The sequence below is a fragment of the Callionymus lyra genome, chromosome 13 (genome assembly GCF_982586985.1).
Source record: "Callionymus lyra chromosome 13, fCalLyr1.hap1.1, whole genome shotgun sequence".
Taxonomy (NCBI): Eukaryota; Metazoa; Chordata; class Actinopteri; order Syngnathiformes; family Callionymidae; genus Callionymus; species Callionymus lyra.
In genome coordinates this window covers 3,564,350-3,590,044 of record NC_141830.1, presented here as the reverse complement: position 1 = coordinate 3,590,044, position 25,695 = coordinate 3,564,350, and the positions used below count along the sequence as shown (strand labels likewise).

Here is a 25,695-nt window from a genome sequence, read left to right as displayed (position 1 = left end):
TTGTATCATCAGTGTGTGTGTTGTTGTGATGTGTGACTCTATTGTATCATCAGTGTGTGTGTGTTGTTGTGATGTGTGACTCTATTGTATCATCAGTGTGTGTGTGTTGTTGTGATGTGTGACTCTATTGTATCATCAGTGTGTGTGTGTTGTTGTGATGTGTGACTCTATTGTATCATCAGTGTGTGTTTATATAAAACTCTCTTTTCATTTAAATATTAACATTAGAAAATGATCTTAAGCTCCGCCCACTGAAAACACTTGTTTTTCTGGAGATTAAATCTTGTTGATCATAACCACACCCACTCTGCTGTGATTGGTCAAGCATGGAGGTTTGTCACTGTGCCTCATCAATGGTCTCCACCTTCAAGGGACTCGTTGTATAAACAAAGCGTGATTACAGCTGGAGGAGGAGTGAAGCCATTATTAAGTCATCATGGACTCTCGTAACCTCTCGTTCGCCCAGATTTCAGAGCAGCTTTATAAAGTAATGAGTGTAAAACATGGTCACGATCGTTATACAAACTATCATTCAGTAATAAATATATATTCATCATTAAAGTATAGAACGATCTGTTATTTTAATTCAACAAAAGCCAAACGTAAACACACTTTGAAGTCATTCATGATCTTCAGCTTCTTTCAAACCTCGTCACCGTTGGTTACGAGTCTATAAAAGTGTTTCCTGTTGAGACGAATAAAAGATGGATTCTAACAAAACGTGTCTCAGTTTTCTCCTCGTTGACGTTTGTCGTGACTGTATTATTAGAAACTAATTGGAACTTGAAGTCACTTGATGAGCAACAGTCGCTCAGGGATGTTGAGACTCATGTGAAGACATCAAGTGTCTCTGGACTCGGTTCCGTTCATCCGACAGCATCGTTTGATCCGTTATCGTCGGCAGGTTTGCTCGTCTGGGAGAGAGTCAGCACCGCCGGAGCATCAACCTGGCAAACATCGTCTGCTTGTGAGTAGAACATGTGACGTCCATCCTAGAAGCTCTCGTGTTTTCTATACATTACTGTGTTTTCTATATTAATACTGACTGTGTTTTCTATACATTACTGTGTTTTCTATATTAATACTGACTGTGTTTTCTATACATTACTGTGTTTTCTATATTAATACTGACTGTGTTTTCTATACATTACTGTGTTTTCTATACATTACTGTGTTTTCTATACATTACTGTGTTTTCTATATTAATACTGACTGTGTTTTCTATACATTACTGTGTTTTCTATACATTACTGTGTTTTCTATATTAATACTGACTGTGTTTTCTATACATTACTGTGTTTTCTATATTAATACTGACTGTGTTTTCTATACATTACTGTGTTTTCTATACATTACTGTGTTTTCTATACATTACTTTGTTTTCTATATTAATACTGACTGTGTTTTCTATACATTACTGTGTTTTCTATACATTACTGTGTTTTCTATACATTACTGTGTTTTCTATACATTACTGACTGTGTTTTCTATACATTACTGTGTTTTCTATACATTACTGACTGTGTTTTCTATACATTACTGTGTTTTCTATATTAATACTGACTGTGTTTTCTATACATTACTGTGTTTTCTATACATTACTGTGTTTTCTATACAGTACTGACTGTGTTTTCTATACATTACTGACTTTGTTTTCTATACATTACTGTGTTTTCTATATTAATACTGACTGTGTTTTCTATATTATTACTGACTGTGTTTTCTATATTATTACTTACTGTGTTTTCTATATTATTACTGACTGTGTTTTCTATAGATTACTAACTATGTTTTCTATATTAATACTGACTGTGTTTTCTATATTATTACTGACTGTTTTCTATATAATTACTGACTGTGTTTTCTATAGATTACTAACTATGTTTTCTTTATTAATACTGACTGTGTTTTCTATATTATTACTGACTGTGTTTTCTATACATTACTGTGTTTTCTATATTAATACTGACTGTGTTTTCTATATTAATACTGACTGTGTTTTCTATAGATTACTGTGTTTTCTATATTAATACTGACTGTGTTTTCTATAGATTACTGTGTTTTCTATAGATTACCGTGTTTTCTATATTATTACTGACTGTGTTTTCTATAATATTACTGACTGTGTTTTCTATAGATTACTAACTATGTTTTCTATATTAATACTGACTGTTTTCTATATTATTACTTACTGTGTTTTCTATATTATTACTGACTGTGTTTTCTATATTATTACTGACTGTGTTTTCTATATTAATACTGACTGTGTTTTCTATACATTACTGTGTTTTCTATATTAATACTGACTGTGTTTTCTATATTAATACTGACTGTGTTTTCTATAGATTACTGTGTTTTCTATAGATTACTGACTGTTTTCTATATTAATACTGACTGTGTTTTCTATAGATTACTGTGTTTTCTATATTAATACTGACTGTGTTTTCTATAGATTACTGTGTTTTCTATAGATTACTGACTGTGTTTTCTATATTAATACTGACTGTGTTTTCTATAGATTACTAATTATGTTTTCTATATTAATACTGACTGTGTTTTCTATAGATTATTAATTATGTTTTCTATATTAATACTGACTGTGTTTTCTATATTATTACTGACTGTGTTTTCTATATTATTACTGACTGTGTTTTCTATAGATTACTGACTGTGTTTTCTATATTAATACTGACTGTGTTTTCTATAGATTACTAACTATGTTTTCTATATTAATACTGACTGTGTTTTCTATATTATTACTGACTGTTTTCTATATAATTACTGACTGTGTTTTCTATAGATTACTAACTATGTTTTCCATATTAATACTGACTGTGTTTTCTATATTATTACTGACTGTGTTTTCTATAGATTACTTACTGTGTTTTCTATATTATTACTGACTGTGTTTTCTATATTATTACTGACTGTGTTTTCTATATTAATACTGACTGTGTTTTCTATAGATTACTGTGTTTTCTATATTAATACTGACTGTGTTTTTTATATTATTACTGACTGTGTTTTCTATATTATTACTGTCTGTGTTTTCTATATTAATACTGACTGTGTTTTCTATAGATTACTAACTATGTTTTCTATATTAATACTGACTATGTTTTCTATATTAATACTGACTGTGTTTTCTATAGATTACTAACTATGTTTTCTATATTAATACTGACTGTGTTTTCTATATTAATACTGACTGTGTTTTCTATATTATTACTGACTGTGTTTTCTATATTATTACTGACTGTGTTTTCTATATTATACTGACTGGGTTTTCTATAGATTACTAACTATGTTTTCTATATTAATACTGACTGTGTTTTCTATATTATTACTGACTGTGTTTTCTATATTATTACTGACTGTGTTTTCTATATTATTACTGACTTTGTTTTCTATATTAATACTGACTGTGTTTTCTATATTAATACTGACCGTGTTTTCTATATTATTACTTACTGTGTTTTCTATATTATTACTGACTGTGTTTTCAATAAATTACTCACTGTGTTTTCTATATTATTACTGACTGTGTTTTCTATATTAATACTGACTGTGTTTTCTATATTAATACTGACTGTGTTTTCTATATTAATACTGACTGTGTTTTCTATATTATTACTGACTGTTTTCTATATTAATACTGACTGTGTTTTCTATAGATTACTAACTATGTTTTCTATATTAATACTTACTGTGTTTTCTATAGATTACTTATTGTGTTTTCTATATTATTACTGACTGGGTTTTCTATAGATTACTTACTGTGTTTTCTATATTATTACTGACTGGGTTTTCTATAGATTACTAACTATGTTTTCTATATTAATACTGCCTGTGTTTTCTATATTATTACTGACTGTGTTTTCTATATTAATACTGACTCTGTTTTCTATATTATTACTGACTGTGTTTTCTATATTAATACTGACTGTGTTTTCTATATTATTACTTACTGTGTTTTCTATATTAATACTGACTGTGTTTTCTATATTATTACTGACTGTGTTTTCTATATTAATACTGACTGTGTTTTCTATATTATTACTGACTGTGTTTTCTATATTAATACTGACTGTGTTTTCTATATTAATACTGACTGTGTTTTCTATATTAATACTGACTGTGTTTTCTATATTATTACTGACTGTGTTTTCTATATTATTACTGACTGTGTTTTCTATATTAATACTGACTGTGTTTTCTATATTATTACTTACTGTGTTTTCTATATTAATACTGACTGTGTTTTCTATATTATTACTTACTGTGTTTTCTATATTAATACTGACTGTGTTTTCTATATTATTACTGACTGTGTTTTCTATATTAATACTGACTGTGTTTTCTATATTATTACTGACTGTGTTTTCTATATTAATACTGACTGTGTTTTCTATATTAATACTGACTGTGTTTTCTATATTAATACTGACTGTGTTTTCTATATTAATACTGACTGTGTTTTCTATATTAATACTGACTGTGTTTTCTATATTATTACTGACTGTGTTTTCTATATTAATACTGACTGTGTTTTCTATATTATTACTGACTGTGTTTTCTATATTATTACTGACTGTGTTTTCTATATTATTACTGACTGTGTTTTCTATATTAATACTGACTGTGTTTTCTATATTATTACTGACTGTTTTCTATATTAATACTGACTGTGTTTTCTATATTATTACTGACTGTGTTTTCTATATTAATACTGACTGTGTTTTCTATATTATTACTTACTGTGTTTTCTATATTAATACTGACTGTGTTTTCTATATTATTACTGACTGTGTTTTCTATTTTAATACTGACTGTGTTTTCTATATTATTACTGACTGTGTTTTCTATATTAATACTGACTGTGTTTTCTATATTAATACTGACTGTGTTTTCTATATTAATACTGACTGTGTTTTCTATATTATTACTGACTGTGTTTTCTATATTATTACTGACTGTGTTTTCTATATTAATACTGACTGTGTTTTCTATATTAATACTGACTGTGTTTTCTATAGATTACTAACTATGTTTTCTATATTAATACTGACTGTGTTTTCTATATTATTACTGACTGTTTTCTATATTATTACTGACTGTGTTTTCTATAGATTACTTACTGTGTTTTCTATATTAATACTGACTGTGTTTTCTATATTATTACTGACTGTGTTTTCTATATTAATACTGACTGTGTTTTCTATAGATTACTAACTATGTTTTCTATATTAATACTGACTGTGTTTTCTATATTAATACTGACTGTGTTTTCTATATTATTACTTACTGTGTTTTCTATAGATTACTAACTATGTTTTCTATATTAATACTGACTGTGTTTTCTATATTAATACTGACTGTGTTTTCTATAGATTACTAACTATGTTTTCTACATTAATACTGACTGTGTTTTCTATATTATTACTGACTGTTTTCTATATTATTACTGACTGTGTTTTCTATATTAATACTGACTGTGTTTTCTATAGATTACTGTGTTTTCTATATTAATACTGACTGTGTTTTCTATATTATTACTGACTGTGTTTTTTATATTATTACTGACTGTGTTTTCTATATTATTACTGTCTGTGTTTTCTATATTAATACTGACTGTGTTTTCTATAGATTACTAACTATGTTTTCTATATTAATACTGACTGTGTTTTCTATATTATTACTGACTGTGTTTTCTATAGATTACTTACTGTGTTTTCTATATTAATACTGACTGTGTTTTCTATAGATGACTAACTATGTTTTCTATATTAATACTGACTGTGTGTTCTATATTAATACTGACTGTGTTTTCTATATTATTACGTACTGTGTTTTCTATAGATTACTAACTATGTTTTCTATATTAATACTGACTGTGTTTTCTATATTAATACTGACTGTGTTTTCTATAGATTACTAACTATGTTTTCTATATTAATACTGACTGTGTTTTCTATATTATTACTGACTGTTTTCTATATTATTACTGACTGTGTTTTCTATAGATTACTTACTGTGTTTTCTATATTATTACTGACTGTGTTTTCTATATTATTACTGACTGTGTTTTCTATATTATTACTGACTGTGTTTTCTATATTAATACTGACTGTGTTTTCTATAGATTACTGATTGTGTTTTCTATAGATTACTGACTGTGTTTTCTATAGATTACTGACTGTGTTTTCTATATTAATACTTACTGTGTTTTTTATATTAATACTGACTGTGTTTTTTATATTAATACTTACTGTGTTTTCTATATTATTACTGACTGTTTTCTATATTATTACTGACTGTGTTTTCTATATTAATACTTACTGTGTTTTCTATATTATTACTGACTGTGTTTTCTATATTAATACTTACTGTGTTTTCTATAGATTACTGACTGTGTTTTTTATATTAATACTGACTGTGTTTTCTATATTAATACTGACTGTGTTTTCTATAGATTACTGACTGTGTTTTTTATATTAATACTGACTGTGTTTTCTATATTAATACTGACTGTGTTTTCTATAGATTACTTACTGTGTTTTCTATATTAATACTTACTGTGTTTTCTATAGATTACTGACTGTGTTTTCTATATTAATACTTACTGTGTTTTCTATAGATTACTGACTGTGTTTTCTATATTAATACTGACTGTGTTTTCTATAGATTACTTACTGTGTTTTCTATATTAATACTGACTGTGTTTTCTATAGATTACTTATGGTATTTTCGTGTCCGTCAGGGATTAAAACCACACATTGTGTGTGTTTTTAAAAACATGTATATTAACATAAGAGGAACATAAGAGGAACATAAGAGGAACATAAGAGGAACATCAGAGGAACATAAGAGGAACATAAGAGGAACATAAGAGGAACATAAGAGGAACATCAGGGTCTGTCGTCCTCCGTGGACATCATGTCTCAACATGTCAGCGATGAATAGTCTCTTGATTGTGTCTTGATTGTTGTCACACGTGTCGAGTCTCTGACGATCAGAGTCTTAGTTGTCGAGTAAAAACTCACGTGTTTATGTTCACGTGTTGAGAAATTATGATTTATTTTACAACTGGAGCGAGTCAAGAATAATGTCAAGAAGATGTCGTCCGTCCGTCCGTCCATATGTGTCCATCCATCCATCTATGTGTCCATCCATCCATCTATGTGTCCATCCATCCATCTATGTGTCCATCCATCCATCTATGTGTCCATCCATCCATCTATGTGTCCATCCATCCATCTATGTGTCCATCCATCCATCCATGTGTCCATCCATCCATCTATGTGTCCATCCATCAATCTATGTGTCCATCCATCCATCTATGTGTCCATCCATCCATCTATGTGTCCATCCATCCATCTATGTGTCCATCCATCCATCTATGTGTCCATCCATCCATCTATGTGTCCATCCATCAATCTATGTGTCCATCCATCCATCTATGTGTCCATCCATCCATCTATGTGTCCATCCATCCATCCATGTGTCCATCCATCCATCTATGTGTCCATCCATCCATCTATGTGTCCATCCATCCTTCTATATGTCCATCCATCAATCTATATGTCCATCCATCAATCTATTTGTCCATCCATCTATATATCCGTCCGTCCGTCCATCCATCCATATATGTCCATCCATCTATATATCCGTCCGTCCATCCGTCCATCCATCAATGTGTCAATTTATCCATCTATGTGTCCGTCAATCTGTGTCCATCCATCCATCCATCTGTCCATCCATCCATCAATCTGTGTCCATCCATCTGTCCATCCATCCTTCTATATGTCCGTCCGTCCGTCCATCCTTCTATATGTCCGTCCATCCATCCGTCCGTCCGTCCGTCCGTCCATCCTTCCGTCCATCCATCCATCCGTCCATCCATCCATCCATCCATCCATCCGTCCATCCTTCTATATGTCCATCCGTCCGTCCATCCATCCATCTATATGTCCGTCCATCCTTCTATATGTCCATCCATCCTTCTATATGTCCATCCATCCATCCATCCATCTGTCCGTCCATCCATCTGTCCGTCCGTCCGTCCATCCTTCTATATGTCCATCCATCCGTCCGTCCGTCCGTCCGTCCGTCCGTCCATCCATCCTTCTATATGTCCATCTGTCCGTCCATCCTTCTATATGTCCATCCATCCATCCATCCGTCCATCCATCCATCCGTCCATCCGTCCTTCTATATGTCCATCCATCCATCTGTCCGTCCATCCTTCTATATGTCCATCCATCCGTCCGTCCATCCATCCATTCATCTGTCCATCCGTCCTTCTATATGTCCATCCATCCATCTGTCCATCCATCCATCCATCCATCTATGTGTCCATCTGTTAAATGTCTGTCCTTCCAAACATCTGTCTTCTGTCTCTGCTGACGTCTTGATGGTGATCAAGGTCACTTCACTCTGCTGTTCCTCTCGCACTAGTATGTTGTGCAACTTGACTCTTGGATGTTTACCCTCAGAGGCCCTCGAGTCCCGTCACGTCAGGCGTCTCTGGACAGAGTGTGTTTGTCCAATATTCAGGCCTCAGCAAACCCAAACAGAGCTTGAACACCACAAATGACCCTCAACTTTGACCCAGAGATGATCCAGAAGATCTTCTACGAGTCTGACTGGAGACACGAGTCATTCATGGACCCAGTGGTTTCATGCTGAGAGTCTCGGATGTTTCGTTATTTAAGTCACTGCATTGAGATGTGACCTCATGACCTTCAGAGACACCTTCTCTAGACGCCCTGCAGCCTCGTCCCAGGAGCACACGTGTCCTTCACGAGTGTCTCCTGTCCATGGTGATGTGGAGGACGTGACATGAACCAGGCAGAGGATCTGAAGAGCCGTGAATCACCGTCCATTAGAAATGCTAACTAACCTTGATGAGTCACTGTTGCTGTAGTCATGGTTTCAAACCTTTAATGACGGCTCGTCTTCCTCATGTTCCTCGTGTTCCTCGTGTTCCTCATGATCTTCATGTTCCTCGTGTTCCTCATGATCTTCATGTTCCTCGTGTTCCTCATGATCTTCATGTTCCTCGTGTTCCTCATGATCTTCATGTTCGTCGTGTTCGTCGTGTTCCTCATGACCTTCATGTTCCTCGTGTCCCTCATGATCTTCATGTTCCTCGTGTTCCTCATGATCTTCATGTTCGTCGTGTTCCTCATGATCTTCATGTTCCTCATGTTCGTCGTGTTCCTCGCGTTCCTCGTGTTCCTCATGTTCGTCGTGTTCCTCATGTTCGTCGTGTTCCTCATGATCTTCATGTTCGTCGTGTTCCTCATGATCTTCATGTTCGTCATGTTCCTCATGATCTTCATGTTCGTCGTGTTCCTCATGATCTTCATGTTCCTCATGTTCGTCATGTTCGTCGTGTTCCTCATGATCTTCATGTTCCTCATGTTCCTCGTTCCTCATGTTCCTCGTGTTCCTCATGATCTTCATGTTCGTCGTGTTCCTCATGATCTTCATGTTCCTCATGTTCGTCGTGTTCCTCGCGTTCCTCGTGTTCCTCATGTTCGTCGTGTTCCTCATGTTCGTCGTGTTCCTCATGTTCGTCGTGTTCCTCGCGTTCCTCGTGTTCCTCATGTTCCTCATGTTCGTCGTGTTCCTCATGATCTTCATGTTCGTCGCGTTCCTCGCGTTCCTCGTGTTCCTCATGTTCGTCGTGTTCCTCATGTTCGTCGTGTTCCTCGCGTTCCTCGTGTTCCTCACGTTCCTCGTGTTCCTCGTGTTCCTCGCGTTCCTCGTGTTCCTCGTGTTCCTCACGTTCCTCACGTTCCTCATGTTCGTCGTTCTCATCACGTTCCTCGTGTTCCTGGCGTTCCTCGTGTTCCTGATGTTCCTCGTGTTCCTGATGTTTGTCGTGTTCCTCATGTTCGTCGTTCTCATCACGTTCCTCGTGTTCCTCGCGTTCCTCGTGTTCCTCGTGTTCCTGATGTTCCTCATGTTCATCGTGTTCCTCACGTTCCTCGCATTCCTTGTGTGCCTCGCGTTCATCATGTTCCTCCCCTTGCTCGTGTTCCTCGTGTTCCTCGTGTTCCTTGTGTTCCTCGCGTTCCTCACGTTTTTCATGTTCCTCATGTTCCTCACGTTCCTCACGTTCCTCGTGTTCCTCACGTTCCTCGTGTTCCTCGAGTTCCTCACGTTCCTCATGTTCCTCACGTTCCTCATGTCGCTCACGTTCCTCATGTCGCTCACGTTCCTCATGTCGCTCACGTTCCTCGTGTTCCTCAACGTTCATCACGTTCCTCGTGTTCCTCGCGTTCCTCGAGTTCATCACGTTCCTCGCGTTCCTCGTGTTCCTCGCGTTCATCACGTTCCTCGAGTTCATCACGTTCCTCACGTTTTTCATGTTCCTCGTGTTCCTCATGTTCCTCGTGTTCCTCACGTTCCTCGTGTTTTTCATGTTCCTCACGTTCCTCATGTTCCTCGCGTTCCTCATGTTTTTCATGTTCCTCACGTTCCTCGCATTCCTCATGTTCCTCACTTTCCTCGCGTTCCTCATGTTCCTCACGTTCCTCGTGTTCCTCACGTTCCTCACGTTCCTCATGTCGCTCACGTTCCTCATGTCGCTCACGTTCCTCGTGTTCCTCAACGTTCATCAAGTTCCTCACGTTCCTCACGTTCCTCACGTCGCTCACGTTCCTCGTGTTCCTCAACGTTCATCAAGTTCCTCGTGTTCCTCGTGTTCCTCACGTTCCTCACGTTTTTCATGTTCCTCATGTTCCTCACGTTCCTCACGTTCCTTGTGTTCCTTGAGTTCATCACGTTCCTCGTGTTCCTCGTGTTCCTCATGTTCCTCATGTTCCTCATGTTCCTCATGTTCCTCATGTTCCTCGTGTCCACTGGTCCATGTGTGTGGGCGTCCACCCCCGACACCTGCAGGACTCCCTTCTTCTCTGTCCTGCACCTTCAAGCCCCTCAACATCTCCCAATGATTCGTTTCACTTTGAGAACCTGTTGCTGTGGTTCCTCCTCAGGGCTCCGGTCTCCTTCTTCCCGGACGACAGCATCTACGGGGTCTCGGTGCCGCAGGTGGTCCGAGGCAGCCGCGAGGTCTTCGAGTCGCACGTGACCACGGGGCGTGGCCAGGTGAGGGCGCCGGTCCGGGAGGACGTGCTGATGTACCGCGAGTACGTGAAGAACCAGTACATGTGACCCGAGCCTTTTATGCTTTTAGTTGTTTTTCTTAAACGTCCGATTTAATTTATTTTAAACGTTTTATTCCAGTGATGCTGAATTTTTAATAATTTTGTTGAAACTGTTACATTATTGAATTATTGAGATTGTTTTTTAAATAAAAGTGTTTAAATTAAATTGTTTTAATGTTTGATTTTTTTTTTAAACCTTTCAATGTTTGTCTTTTTAAATGAAAGTATTTTAAAATAATTGATCGTGTAAATATTGATGCAATCATGTGTCATTAAAATGGTTTAATCGTTAATTAAAATGAAATTAAACTGTTTAATTTTACCTTTTAGTTTTATCGTTTTAGTCATTTTAAAGGCTCCGTATCAACTTGTATTTCTGTCACATTTTTTATTTTATTTATTTAAAAATTAAATAAAAACAGGACATTTTTTTTAATTTATTCAATATTTTGCCAGTTTTTATATTCTTTATTTAATCAAAAATGAATGAAAAATGATTTCTTTCTTTGTAACAAATGTTTCGATGATAAAAGATTATAAATGTTTTAAAGATTTCATTCATCATCTGAAAACAATCTTCTCACCAACAGTTAAATATCAATAATTTACATTTTTATCATTAATATCGATCTGTCGTGGTTTTGATTGACAGGTGAATGTCGTTTATAACCTCAAATAAATGCCGCCGTTTAATCAGCCAATCATAATTCAACCGAACGAAACTCCGCCTCCTTTTCTTAATTGACCTTTAGAACAAACATTTATTTATTTATTATCAATTGTTACTTTTTCTTGTGTGTTATTATAATTAAATCAATATATTTATTATTCATGATATGGTTATTTATTGATTAATAGATTTAGTTTTTTATGTTATAAATCATTTCTTGTCTTTGAAACAAGAATTGTTTGCATCTGTCAGTCAAACTGTCTCCATCGTTCTTGTGTGTTCTTAACGCCGTCTTCCCACAATGCACTGCGAGTCAGTGGCGAGTGCATCGACCGCCGGGCGCTGCCTCGTGAGGCTCCGGTCAGGGAGGGGCGAGCACTTCCTGTGTGTGACGCTTCCTCTTCCAGCTCTGAGGCTGTGAAGAAATAGAATTTTAATAGAGTCACACTTTAATGTAGTCTCATTTTAATAGAGTCACACTTGAATGTAGTCTCATTTTAATAGAGTCACACTTTAATGAAGTCTCATTTTAATAGAGTCACACTTTAATGTAGTCTCATTTTAATAGAGTCGCACTTTAATGTAGTCTCATTTTAATAGAGTCACACTTTAATTTAGTCTCATTTTAATAGAGTCACACTTGAATGTAGTCTCATTTTAATAGAGTCACGCTTTAATGTAGTCTCATTTAATAGAATCACACTTTAATGTAGTCTAATTTCAATAGAGTCACACTTTAATGTAGTCTCATTTGAACAGAGTCGCACTTTAATTTAGTCTCATTTTAATAGAGTCACACTTTAATGTAGTCTCATTTTAATAGAGTCGCACTTTAATGTAGTCTCATTTTAATAGAGTCACACTTGAATGTAGTCTCATTTTAATAGAGTGACGCTTTAATTAACTCTCATTTTAATAGAGTCACACTTGAATGTAGTCTCATTTTAATAGAGTCACACTTTAATTTTGTCTCATTTCAATAGAGTCACACTTTAATGTAGTCTCATTTTAATAGAGTCCCACTTTAATTTAGTCTCATTTCAATAGAGTCACACTTTAATGTAGTCTCATTTTAATAGAGTCACACTTTAATGTAGTCTCATTTTAATAGAGTCACGCTTTAATGTAGTCTCATTTCAATAGAGTCACACTTTAATTCAGTCTCATTTTAATAGAGTCACACTTTAATGTAGTCTCATTTTAATAGAGTCACACTTTAATTTAGTCTCATTTTAATAGAGTCACACTTTAATTTAGTCTCATTTTAATAGAGTCACACTTTAATGTAGTCTCATTCTAATAGAGTCACACTTTAATGTAGTCTCATTTTAACAGAGTCACACTTTAATGTAGTCTCATTTTAATAGAGTCACACTTTAATGTAGTCTCATTTTAATAGAGTCACACTTTAATGTAGTCTCATTTTAATAGAGTCACACTTTAATGTAGTCTCATTTTAATAGAGTCACACTTTAATGTAGTCTCGTTTTAATAGAGTCACACTTTAATGTAGTCTCATTTTACTAGAGTCACACTTAAATGTAGTCTCATTTTACTAGAGTCACACTTTAATGTAATCTCATTTTAATAGAGTCACACTTTAATGTAGTCTCATTTTACTAGAGTCACACTTTAATGTAGTCTAATTTTAATAGAGTCACACTTTAATGTAGTCTCATTTTACTAGAGTCACACTTTAATGTAGTCTCATTTTAATAGAGTCACGCTTTAATGTAGTCTCATTTAATAGAATCACACTTTAATGTAGTCTAATTTTAATAGAGTCATACTTTAATGTAGTCTCATTTTAATAGAGTCACACTTTAATGTAGTCTCATTTTAATAGAGTCGCACTTTAATGTAGTCTCATTTTAATAGAGTCACACTTTAATTTACTCTCATTTTAATAGAGTCACACTTTAATGTAGTCTCATTTTAATAGAGTCCCACTTTAATGTAGTCTCATTTTAATAGAGTCCCACTTTAATGTAGTCTCATTTTAACAGAGTCACACTTTAATGTAGTCTCATTTCAATAGAGTCACACTTTAATGTAGTCTCATTTTAATAGAGTCACACTTTAATGTAGTCTCATTTTAATAGAGTCACACTTTAATGTAGTCTCGTTTTAACAGAGTCACACTTTAATTTGGTCCATTTCAATAGAGTCACACTTTAATGTAGTCTCATTTTAATAGAGTCACACTTTAATGTAGTCTCATTTTAATAGAGTGACACTTTAATTTAGTCTCATTTCAATAGAGTCACACTTTAATGTAGTCTCATTTTAATAGAGTCACACTTTAATTTAGTCTCATTTTAACAGAGTCGCACTTTAATTTGGTCTCATTTCAATAGAGTCACACTTTAATGTAGTCTCATTTTAATAGAGTCACACTTTAATGTAGTCTCATTTTAATAGAGTGACACTTTAATTTAGTCTCATTTCAATAGAGTCACACTTTATTGTAGTCTCATTTTAATAGAGTCACACTTTAATTTAGTCTCATTTTAACAGAGTCGCACTTTAATTTAGTCTCATTTCAATAGAGTCACACTTTAATTTAGTCTCATTTCAATAGAGTCACACTTTAATGTAGTCTCATTTAAATAGAGTCACACTTTAATGTAGTCTCATTTTAATAGAGTCACACTTTAATGTAGTCTCATTTTAATAGAGTCACACTTTAATGTAGTCTCATTTTAATAGAGTCACACTTTAATGTAGTCTCATTTTAATAGAGTCCCACTTTAATGTAGTCTCATTTAAATAGAGTCACACTTTAATGTAGTCTCATTTTAATAGAGTCACACTTTAATGTAGTCTCATTTTAATAGTCACACTTTAATGTAGTCTCATTTTAATAGAGTCACACTTTAATGTAGTCTCATTTTAATAGAGTCACACTTTAATGCAGTCTCATTTCAATAGAGTCACACTTTAATGTAGTCTCTTTTTAATAGAGTCACACTTTAGTTGAGTCTCATTTTAATAGAGTCGCACTTTAATTTAGTCTCATTTTAATAGAGTCACACTTGAATGTAGCCTCATTTTAATAGAGTCACACTTTAATGTAGTCTCATTTTAATAGAGTCACACTTTAATGTAGTCTCATTTTAATAGAGTCACACTTTAATGTAGTCTCATTTTAATAGAGTCACACTTTAATGTACTCTCATTTTAATAGAGTCACACTTTAATTTAGTCTCATTTTAATAGAGTCACGCTTTAATTTAGTCTCATTTTAATAGAGTCACACTTTAATGTAGTCTCATTTTAATAGAGTCACACTTTAATTTAGTCTCATTTTAATAGAGTCACACTTTAATGTAGTCTCATTTTAATAGAGTCACACTTTAATGTACTCTCATTTTAATAGAGTCACACTTTAATGTACTCTCATTTTAATAGAGTCACACTTTAATGTACTCTCATTTTAATAGAGTCACACTTTAATTTAGTCTCATTTTAATAGAGTCACACTCCAATGTAGTCTCATTTTAATAGAGTCACACTTTAATGTACTCTCATTTTAATAGAGTCACACTTTAATGTACTCTCATTTTAATAGAGTCACACTTTAATGTAGTCTCATTTTAATAGAGTCACACTTTAATTTAGTCTCATTTTAATAGAGTCACACTTTAATGTAGTCTCATTCTAATAGAGTCACACTTTAATGTAGTCTCATTTTAACAGAGTCACACTTTAATGTAGTCTCATTTTAATAGAGTCACACTTTAATGTAGTCTCATTTTAATAGAGTCACACTTTAATTTAGTCTCATTTTAATAGAGTCGCACTTTAATGTAGTCTCATTTCAATAGAGTCACACTTTAATGTAGTCTCATTTTAATAGAGTCAAACTTTAATGTAGTCTCCTTTTAATAGAGTCACACTTTAATGTAGTCTCATTTTAATAGAGTCACACTTTAATGTAGTCTCATTTCAATAGAGTCACACTTTAATGTAGTCTCATTTAATAGAGTCACACTTTAATGTAGTCTCATTTTAATAGAGTCACACTTTAATTTAGTCTCATTTTAATAGAGTCGCACTTTAATGTAGTCTCATTTCAATAGAGTCACACTTTAATGTAGTCTCATTTTAATAGAGTCAAACTTTAATGTAGTCTCCTTTTAATAGAGTCACACTTTAATGTAGTCTCATTTTAATAGTCACACTTTAATGTAGTCTCATTTCAATAGAGTCACACTTTAATGTAGTCTCATTTCAATAGAGTCACACTTTAATGTAGTCTCATTTCAATAGAGTCACACTTTAATGTAGTCTCATTTTAATAGAGTCAAACTTTAATGTAGTCTCATTTCAATAGAGTCACACTTTAATGTAGTCTCATTTTAATAGAGTCAAACTTTAATGTAGTCTCCTTTTAATAGAGTCACACTTTAATGTAGTCTCATTTTAATAGTCACACTTTAATGTAGTCTCATTTCAATAGAGTCACACTTTAATGTAGTCTCATTTCAATAGAGTCACACTTTAATGTAGTCTCATTTTAATAGAGTCACACTTTAATGTAGTCTCATTTTAATAGAGTCACACTTTAATGTAGTCTCATTTTAATAGAGTAACACTTTAATGTAGTCTCATTTTAATAGAGTCACACTTTAATGTAGTCTCCTTTTAATAGAGTCACACTTTAATGTAGTCTCATTTTAATAGTCACACTTTAATGTAGTCTCATTTCAATAGAGTCACACTTTAATGTAGTCTCATTTTAATAGTCACACTTTAATGTAGTCTCATTCTAATAGAGTCACACTTTAATGTAGTCTCATTTTAATAGAGTCACACTTTAATGTAGTCTCATTTTAATAGAGTCACACTTTAATGTAGTCTCATTCTAATAGAGTCACACTTTAGTTTAGTCTCATTTTAATAGTCACACTTTAGTTTAGTCTCATTTTAATAGAGTCACACTTTAATGTAGTCTCATTGTCATCTCAATCTCCTGTTTGTTGCCACGGCAACTATTCATGAACTCAATTTTTGTTGTTTTTTAATGTTTTAAAGGTTTAGTCGTCAGAAGCCTTTCTTTACTGGTTTGGACTTTAAATACTCGTTTTATTTTTAAAATACTCCATAAAAATATATTTTTAAGTAGATTACACCTCAGGGTGGCTACAGCTAGCTCTGTTAGCCACTTGTTAAGATAGCACTATTAGCTACTTGTTAAGATAGCGCTGTTAGCTACAGCTAGCTCTGTTAGCCACTTGTTAAGATAGCACTATTAGCTACCTGTTAAGATAGCACTGTTAGCTACAGCGAGCTCTGTTAGCCACTTGTTAGGATAGCACTATTAGCTACTTGTTAAGATTGCACTGTTAGCTACAGCTAGCTCTGTTAGCCACTTGTTAAGATAGCACTATTAGCTACTTGTTAAGATTGCACTGTTAGCTACAGCTAGCTCTGTTAGCCACTTGTTAAGATAGCACTATTAGCTACTTGTTAAGATAGCACTGTTAGCTACAGCTAGCACTGTTAGCCACTTGCTAAGCTAGCACTATTAGCTACTTGTTAAGATAGCACTGTTAGCTACTTGTTAAGATAGCACTGTTAGCTACAGCCAGCACGGTTAGCCACTTGCAAAGCTAGCAACATTAGATTACATATGATTAAATTAAATATGATTACATTAGAATACATTACATATGATTAGATTAGATCACATTGCATTAGATTAGATTAGATTAGATTACATATGATTAAATGAGATTACATTTCGATTATATTAGATTACATTAGATTAGATTAGATTACATATGATAACAATAGATCATATTACATTAGATTAGATTAGATTAAATATGATAGCAATAGATTACATTACATTAGATTACACTGCATTATATACAAATAAAATGGGATCACTATTAGCTACTTGTTAAGATAGCACTGTTAGCTACAGCTAGCACTGTTAGCCTGTTGCTAACCTTGCACTACAGCTACCACTGTTAGCCACTTGCTAAGGTAGCACTACAGCTTCCACTGTTGGCCACTTCTTAAGCTAGTACTGTTAGCTACAGCTAGCACTGTTAGCCACTTGCAAAGCTAGCACTATTAGCTACTTGTTAAGATAACACTGTTAGCTACAGCTAGCACTGTTTGCCACTTGCTAAGCTAGCATTATTAGCTACTTGTTAAGATAGCACTGTTAGCTACAGCTAGCACTGTTAGTCACTTGCTAAGCTAGCACTATTAGCTACTTGTTAAGATAGCACTGTTAGCCACTTGCAAAGGTAGCACTATTAGCTACTTGTTAAGATAACACTGTTAGCTACAGCTAGCACTGTATGCCACTTGCTAAGCTAGCATTATTAGCTACTTGTTAAGATAGCACTGTTAGCTACAGCTAGCACTGTTAGCCACTTGCTAACCTTGCACTACAGCTACCACTGTTAGCCACTTGCTAAGGTAGCACTACAGCTTCCACTGTTGGCCACTTCTTAATCTAGTACTGTTAGCTACAGCTAGCACTGTTAGCCACTTGCAAAGCTAGCACTATTAGCTACTTGTTAAGATAACACTGTTAGCTACAGCTAGCACTGTTTGCCACTTGCTAAGCTAGCATTATTAGCTACTTGTTAAGATAGCACTGTTAGCTACAGCTAGCACTGTTAGCCACTTGTTAAGATAGCACTGTTAACTACAGCTAGCACTGTTAGCCACTTGCAAAGGTAGCACTATTAGCTACTTGTTAAGATAACACTGTTAGCTACAGCTAGCACTGTTTGCCACTTGCTAAGCTAGCACTATTAGCTACTTGTTAAGATAACACTGTTAGCTACAGCTAGCACTGTTTGCCACTTGCTAAGCTAGCATTATTAGCTACTTGTTAAGATAGCACTGTTAGCTACAGCTAGCACTGTTAGCCACTTGTTAAGATAGCACTGTTAGCTACAGCTAGCACTGTTTGCCACTTGCTAAGCTAGCATTATTAGCTACTTGTTAAGATAGCACTGTTAGCTACAGCTAGCACTATTAGCTACTTGTTAAGATAGCACTGTTAGCTACAGCTAGCACTGTTAGCCACTTGCAAAGGTAGCACTATTAGCTACTTGTTAAGATAACACTGTTAGCTACAGCTAGCACTGTTTGCCACTTGCTAAGCTAGCATTATTAGCTACTTGTTAAGATAGCACTGTTTGCTACAGCTAGCACTGTTAGCCACTTGCTAAGCTAGCACGATTAGCTACTTGTTAAGATAGCACTGTTAGCCACTTGCAAAGGTAGCACTATTAGCTACTTGTTAAGATAACACTGTTAGCTACAGCTAGCACTGTATGCCACTTGCTAAGCTAGCATTATTAGCTACTTGTTAAGATAGCACTGTTAGCCACTTGCTAACCTTGCACTACAGCTACCACTGTTAGCCACTTGCTAAGGTAGCACTACAGCTTCCACTGTTGGCCACTTCTTAAGCTAGTACTGTTAGCTACAGCTAGCACTGTTAGCCACTCGCTAAGCTACCACTACATTACAATTAAATTGCAAATTATTTGGGACCTTGGCTCCTCGAAGCGTCTGAGTGACGTCATCTGCTGTGTTATCTTCGAAAGTGTATTTTCTACAAAATGTGAATGTGATTTAAATGTATTTATAATATTTTAAATATTCTGTAACAAATGTTTCTTCTGTTTGTTTATTATTATTTTATATAGTTTTATTTTTGAATGTATTTGTGTAGTTTTTAATCGAATGTCCTTGAACTGATGTTTAGAGTTAATAAGTGAAAAGAAAGGATTCATCAAAGCAAGATTGTCGTCGCTGGCTGTACAGCCGACTTGTGTCCCAGCTACCCGGGGCGAGCGGTGGAGGACACCCTGGACAGGTGGGCGATCAATAGTAGGGGACACACCTGAGGGTGAAGGAAACACCAGGAACCTTCTTGTCTTTGGTTCCATGACTTAACAACACATCCATCTATAGACGTTTACGTTTAAAACACTTTCAACTGTTTTCTTGTTCCTGGTTTTTACATAACAGACCATCATGTGACCTCTGAGCTACTGAGGACTCACCTGCGCCTCCTCCTCCTCCTCCTCCTCCTCTCTCCTTCTTCTCCTCCTCCTCCTCCTCCTCTCTCCTTCTTCTCCTCCTCCTCCTCTCTCCTTCTTCTCCTCCTCCTCCTCCTCCTCCTCCTCCCTCCCTCTTTCCTCTTTCTCTCCCTTCCTCCTTCTCCTCTTTCTTCTTCTCTTCCTCTTCCTCCTCCTCCTCTTTCTCTCCCTTCCTACTCCTCCTCCTCTTACTTCTTCTCCTCCTCCTCTTCCTCCTCCTCTTTCTCTCCCTCCATTCCTCTTCCCTCTTTCCTCTTTCTCTCCCTTCCTCCTCCTCTTCCTCATCCTCTTTCTCTCCCTCCCTTCCTCCTCCTCCTCTTTCTCTCCCTCCCTTCCTCCTCCTCCTCCTCCTCCTCCTCCTCCTCCTCCTCTCTCCTTCTTCTCCTCCTCCTCCTCCTCCTCCCTCCCTCTTTCATCTTTCTCTCCCTTCCTCCTTCTCCTCTTTCTTCTTCTCTTCCTCTTCCTCCTCCTCCTCTTTCTCTCCCTTCCTACTCCTCCTCCTCTTTCTTCTTCTCCTCCTCCTCTTCCTCCTCCTCTTTCTCTCCCTCCATTCCTCTTCCCTCTTTCCTCTTTCTCTCCCTTCCTCCTCCTCCTCTTTCTTCTTCTCCTCCTCCTCTTCCTCATCCTCTTTCTCTCCCTCCCTTCCTCCTCCTCCTCTTTCTCTCCCTCCCTTCCTCCTCCTCCTCCTCCTCCTCCTCCTCCTCCTCCTCCTCCTCCTCCTCCTCCACAGACCAGTTGCCTAGTAACCACAAACAGAAGCTCTCTCTTCAGATTGTGAGGTTTGTGTTCATTTCTCTACGAACTGATGATTCACTTCTAACATGAATGTGACGGATTAGATTAGATTACATTAGATTACATTACATATGATTACATTAGATTACATTAGAATACATATGATTAAATTAAATATGATTACATTAGATTACATTGGATTACATATGATTAAATTAAATATGATTACATTAGATTACATTGGATTACATATGATTAAATTAAATATGATTACATTAGATTACATTAGATTACATATGATTAAATTAAATATGATTACATTAGATTACATTAGATTAAATTAAATATGATTACATTAGAATACATTACATATGATTACATTAGATTAGATTAGATTACATATGATTAAACAAGATTACATTTCGATTATATTAGATTAGATTATATTAGATTACATATGATAACATTAGATCATATTACATTTGATAAGTTTAGTTATTAAATATGATAGCAATAGATAGTATTACATAAGTTTACACTGTATTATATAAAAATAAAATGAGATAACATTAGATGAGATAACATTAGATTATATTAGATTAGATTAGATTACATTAGATTACATTAGACGAGATAACATTACCTTACTTTACATTGGATTGGATGAGATCAGATCAGATTGGATGAGATGACATTAGATTACATTAGTTTATAAGAGATTACATTAGATTACATTAGTTTATAAGAGATTACATTAGATTACATTAGAATTATAAGAGATTTGATTAGATTACATTCGATTATAATATATTAGATTAGATTGCATTAGATTATATTAGATTATAAGAGATACAATCAGATTACATTAGATTATAAGAGATAAAATAAGATTGCATTCGATTATAAGATATTAGATTAGATTATATTAGATATCATTAGATTAGATTATAAGAGATAAAATTAGATTACATTGGATTATAATAGATTAGATTTCATTAGATTATATTAGATTATAAGAGATACGAATAGATTACATTAGATTATATTGGATTATAAAAGATAAGATTAGATTAGATTATAAGAGATAAAATTAGATTACATAAGATTATAATAGATTACATTTCATTAGATTATATTAGATTATAAGAGATACGATTAGATTACATTAGATTATATTGGATTATAAAAAATAAAATTAGATTAGATTATAAGAGATAAAATTAGATTACATTGGATTATAATAGATTAGATTTCATTAGATTATATTCGATTATAAGAGATACGATTAGATTACAATAGATTATATTGGATTACAAAAGATAAGATTAGATTAGATTATAAGAGATGCAATTAGATTACATTAGATTATAAGAGATTATATTAGATTTCATTAGATTAGATAAGAGATAAAATTAGATTAGATTATAAGAGATAAAATTACATTACATTGGATTATAAGAGATTAGATTTCATTAGATTATATTAGATTATAAGAGATTAGATTAGATTTCATTAGATTAGATAATAAGAGATAAAATTAGATTACATTGGATTATAAGAGATTAGATTTCATTAGATTATATTAGATTATAAGAGATTAGATTAGATTTCATTAGATTAAATAATAAGAGATAAAATTAGATTAGATTATAAGAGATAAAATTACATTACATTAGATTATAAGAGATTATATTTATTGTCCGTCTCTTGTGAGGGTCGCGTCACTCAAAGGCTTTTCTGCCAGAGCAGGTCACCATGGCAACCTGATGTTTCCCCGGCTGCACATGTGGATTCATTTTATCCGTCCGTCCGTCTTGATTGATTGTTGTACGTTTCTGTCTCTTACTCGATTGACACACACATATAAACACACTCACACACACACTTGAAACACAGTGATCACTTAAAGATCAACACACACTCACACACACAGACACACACTGTTGTGTGTTCAAACAAAATAAATAAAGAGAGCATCTTCTCCGTGGTTTACTCGAGGTACTCTTGAAGTGATGAAGCCCAGAGCGAACCACCTTCTTCAACCACCCTGTGACGAGTAACTCTGTGTCCTCCTCCTCCTCCTCCTCTTTCTCCTCCTCCTCCTGCTCCTCCTCTTTCTCCTCCTCCTCCCTCCTCCTCCTCTTTCTCCTCCTCTTTCTCCTCCTCCTCCCTCCTCATCCTCAGCTTCTCTCCGATCGATGCTGGTCGGCAGCAGAGCCCGGGATCTGGACCCATGTGCGGACACGTCTTCAGGAGGTTCTCCTGAGAGGTTCTCCAGGCAGGAGCGTCTCCCACGTCGACCCGAGCAGGTGAGAACCTCTCGCTCACACACTGTAGTTAGTGAGGTTCAGCACCGCGGACAGTTCCTCTGAGGAGCCTCAACTAGTTAAAAACTATAAACTACTTTTTTCTGCCTTTTATTCACTGATTTATTGCATTTTTTTTTCATCTTCCCTTGTTTTCTTTCTCTCTTTCTTTTCTATGGTTACCAGGTCTTGTCACTTTTTGCTTCTCCTCCATTTTTTCATTCATTTCTTGTCAACATCTGTTTCCTTCACTCGTTTTTCTTTTGTGTTCTATTCAGATTTAGTTTTTATCTTTCACTTCTTCCCTTTTCTTTGTCCCCAACCCTTTTTTTTGTGCTTTCCTTTCTTCTCCGACTCTTCTTCGTTCCTTATCTTGTTCCTTTCATTATTTTCAAAGCGTCGAATATTACTTTATCTAAAGAAATGTTTCAATAAAACTTGAAAAGAGAAGAAAGAATGAATGAATGAATGAAAGAATGAATGAAAGAATGAATGAAAAGAGAAGAGCAGACAATGAGAAAGAGGTAGAAACCTGGAGAAGAAGAGTGCGAGGAGGAGCATGTGCTAGATATGTTCTAGACGGTCGTACGTTCAGAGGCGGATCTTAAGCTGTGATCACATCCCACCCGTGGCTCTTGGCTCAGCTCAGATCTAAGCGTGTTGTTGTGCCTGCAGGACCAGGAACCGACCGAGGCCATGAACGAGTCCGTCGAGGTCAACGACTCCTCCGTCCCCGGAGACCTGCTCCGGTGGATGGAGTCGCCGGAGTCCAACGCCAGCCTGGCCTTCTCCACGTCCCCCGAGGTCTTTCCCATGAACCCCTGGGACATCATGCTGTGCATGTCCGGCACCGCCATCGCCTGCGAGAACGCCATCGTGGTGGCCATCATCTTCTACACGCCCACGCTGCGGGCGCCCATGTTCGTGCTGATCGGGAGTCTGGCCACGGCGGACATGCTGGCCGGGATAGGCTTGATCCTGAACTTCGTGTTCCAGTACGTGATCTCGTCAGAGACCGTCAGCCTGATCACGGTGGGCTTCCTGGTGGCGTCCTTCACGGCGTCCATCAGCAGCCTGCTGTCCATCACCGTGGACCGCTACTTCTCCCTCTACAACGCGCTCACCTACTTCTCGGAGAAGACCCAGCAGTGGGTGCACCTGATGCTGGTGGGCACGTGGGGCATGTCTCTCCTCCTGGGCCTGCTGCCGGTGCTGGGCTGGAACTGCCTGGGCGAGCCGGACTCCTGCAGCATCGTCCGACCCTTGACGCGGAGCAACTTGACCCTCTTGGCGGTTTCCTTCTTCGCCATCTTCGCTCTGATGCTCGTCCTCTACTTCAAGATCTGCCAGATCGTGTGCCGCCACGCCCACCAGATCGCCCTGCAGCAGCACTTTTTCGCCACCTCGCACTACGTGGCCACCAAGAAAGGGGTGTCGACGCTAGCCATCATCCTGGGAACTTTCGGGGCCAGCTGGCTACCCTTCGCCATCTACTGCCTGGTGGGCGAGCGGGATTTCCCGCCGGTGTACACGTACGCCACGCTGCTGCCGGCGACCTACAACTCCATGATCAACCCCATCATCTACGCGTACAGGAACACCGAGATCCAGCGCTCCATCTACATGCTCCTGTGCGGCTGTTTCCGGGCCAAGGGCTCGTATCGGTCCAAGTCGCCCAGCGAGGTCTGACCTCGAACCTTTCTGTGGCCCTTGAAGAAACCATCGCAAAAACACCAGACGAGAGACTCGTACAAATGCTGTGAACTGAATACTGTGATGTGTCGATGAAGCTTCATGAAACAGTGTCATTATCTTCAGAGTCCACTAGATGGTAGTGATGCGTCGATGAAGCTTCATGAAACAGTGTCATTATCTTCAGACTCCACTAGATGGTAGTGATGTGTCGATGAAGCTTCATGAAACAGTGTCATTATCTTCAGAGTCCACTAGATGGTAGTGAATGTGTCGGTGAAGCTTCATGAAACAGTGTCATTATCTTCAGAGTCCACTAGATGGTAGTGATGTGTTGATGAAGCTTCATGAAACCGTGTCATTATCTTCAGAGTCCACTAGATGGTAGTGATGTGTCGATGAAGCTTCATGAAACAGTGTCATTATCTTCAGACTCCACTAGATGGTAGTGATGTGTCGATGAAGCTTCATGAAACAGTGTCATTATCTTCAGAGTCCACTAGATGGTAGTGATGTGTTGATGAAGCTTCATGAAAGAGTGTCATTATCTTCAGAGTCCACTAGATGGTAGTGATGTGTTGATGAAGCTTCATGAAACAGTGTCATTATCTTCAGAGTCCACTAGATGGTAGTGATGTGTTGATGAAGCTTCATGAAACAGTGTCACTATCTTCAGAGTCCACTAGATGGTAGTGATGTGTCGATGAAGCTTCATGAAACAGTGTCACTATCTTCAGAGTCCACTAGATGGTAGTGATGTGTCGATGAAGCTTCATGAAACAGTGTCACTATCTTCAGAGTCCACTAGATGGTAGTGATGTGTCGATGAAGCTTCATGAAACAGTGTCACTATCTTCAGAGTCCACTAGATGATAGTGATGTGTCGATGAAGCTTCATGAAACAGTGTCATTATCTTCAGAGTCCACTAGATGGCGTCTCTGCACTATATGTTTTGAACAAGTGTTCTAATGAAACATCATTTTTAAACTGATGGCGCCACCTACTGACCTCTGAACAACATGACACTGTTTCA

The 25,695-nt window shown here is 36.0% G+C and overlaps 2 protein-coding genes across 2 annotated transcripts in view; both read left to right on the top strand.

Moving 5' to 3' along the window:
- fig4a (FIG4 phosphoinositide 5-phosphatase a) overlaps positions 1-11,343 on the top strand; it is a 109,041-nt gene extending 97,698 nt beyond the window's left edge. The window contains exons 23-24 of the mRNA XM_087806438.1: positions 905-967; positions 11,007-11,343. Of these exons, the coding sequence (XP_087662564.1) occupies positions 905-967; positions 11,007-11,184 (241 nt within the window). The 3' untranslated portion in view covers positions 11,185-11,343. The remainder of the gene's footprint in view (positions 1-904; positions 968-11,006) is intronic.
- Positions 11,344-22,959: 11,616 nt separating this feature from the next.
- gpr6 (G protein-coupled receptor 6) lies at positions 22,960-24,725 on the top strand. The gene is made up of 2 exons (XM_087805755.1): positions 22,960-22,972; positions 23,645-24,725. The coding sequence occupies exon 2, from the start codon at positions 23,666-23,668 to the stop codon at positions 24,656-24,658; it is 993 nt and encodes a 330-aa protein (XP_087661881.1). The 5' UTR covers positions 22,960-22,972; positions 23,645-23,665; the 3' UTR covers positions 24,659-24,725.
- The last annotated feature ends 970 nt before the right edge of the window (positions 24,726-25,695 follow it).

Coding starts and splice junctions, on each gene's coding strand:
- gpr6 (XM_087805755.1), top strand. CDS start 23,666: ATGAACGAGTCCGTCGAGGTCAACGACTCCTCCGTCCCCGGAGACCTG.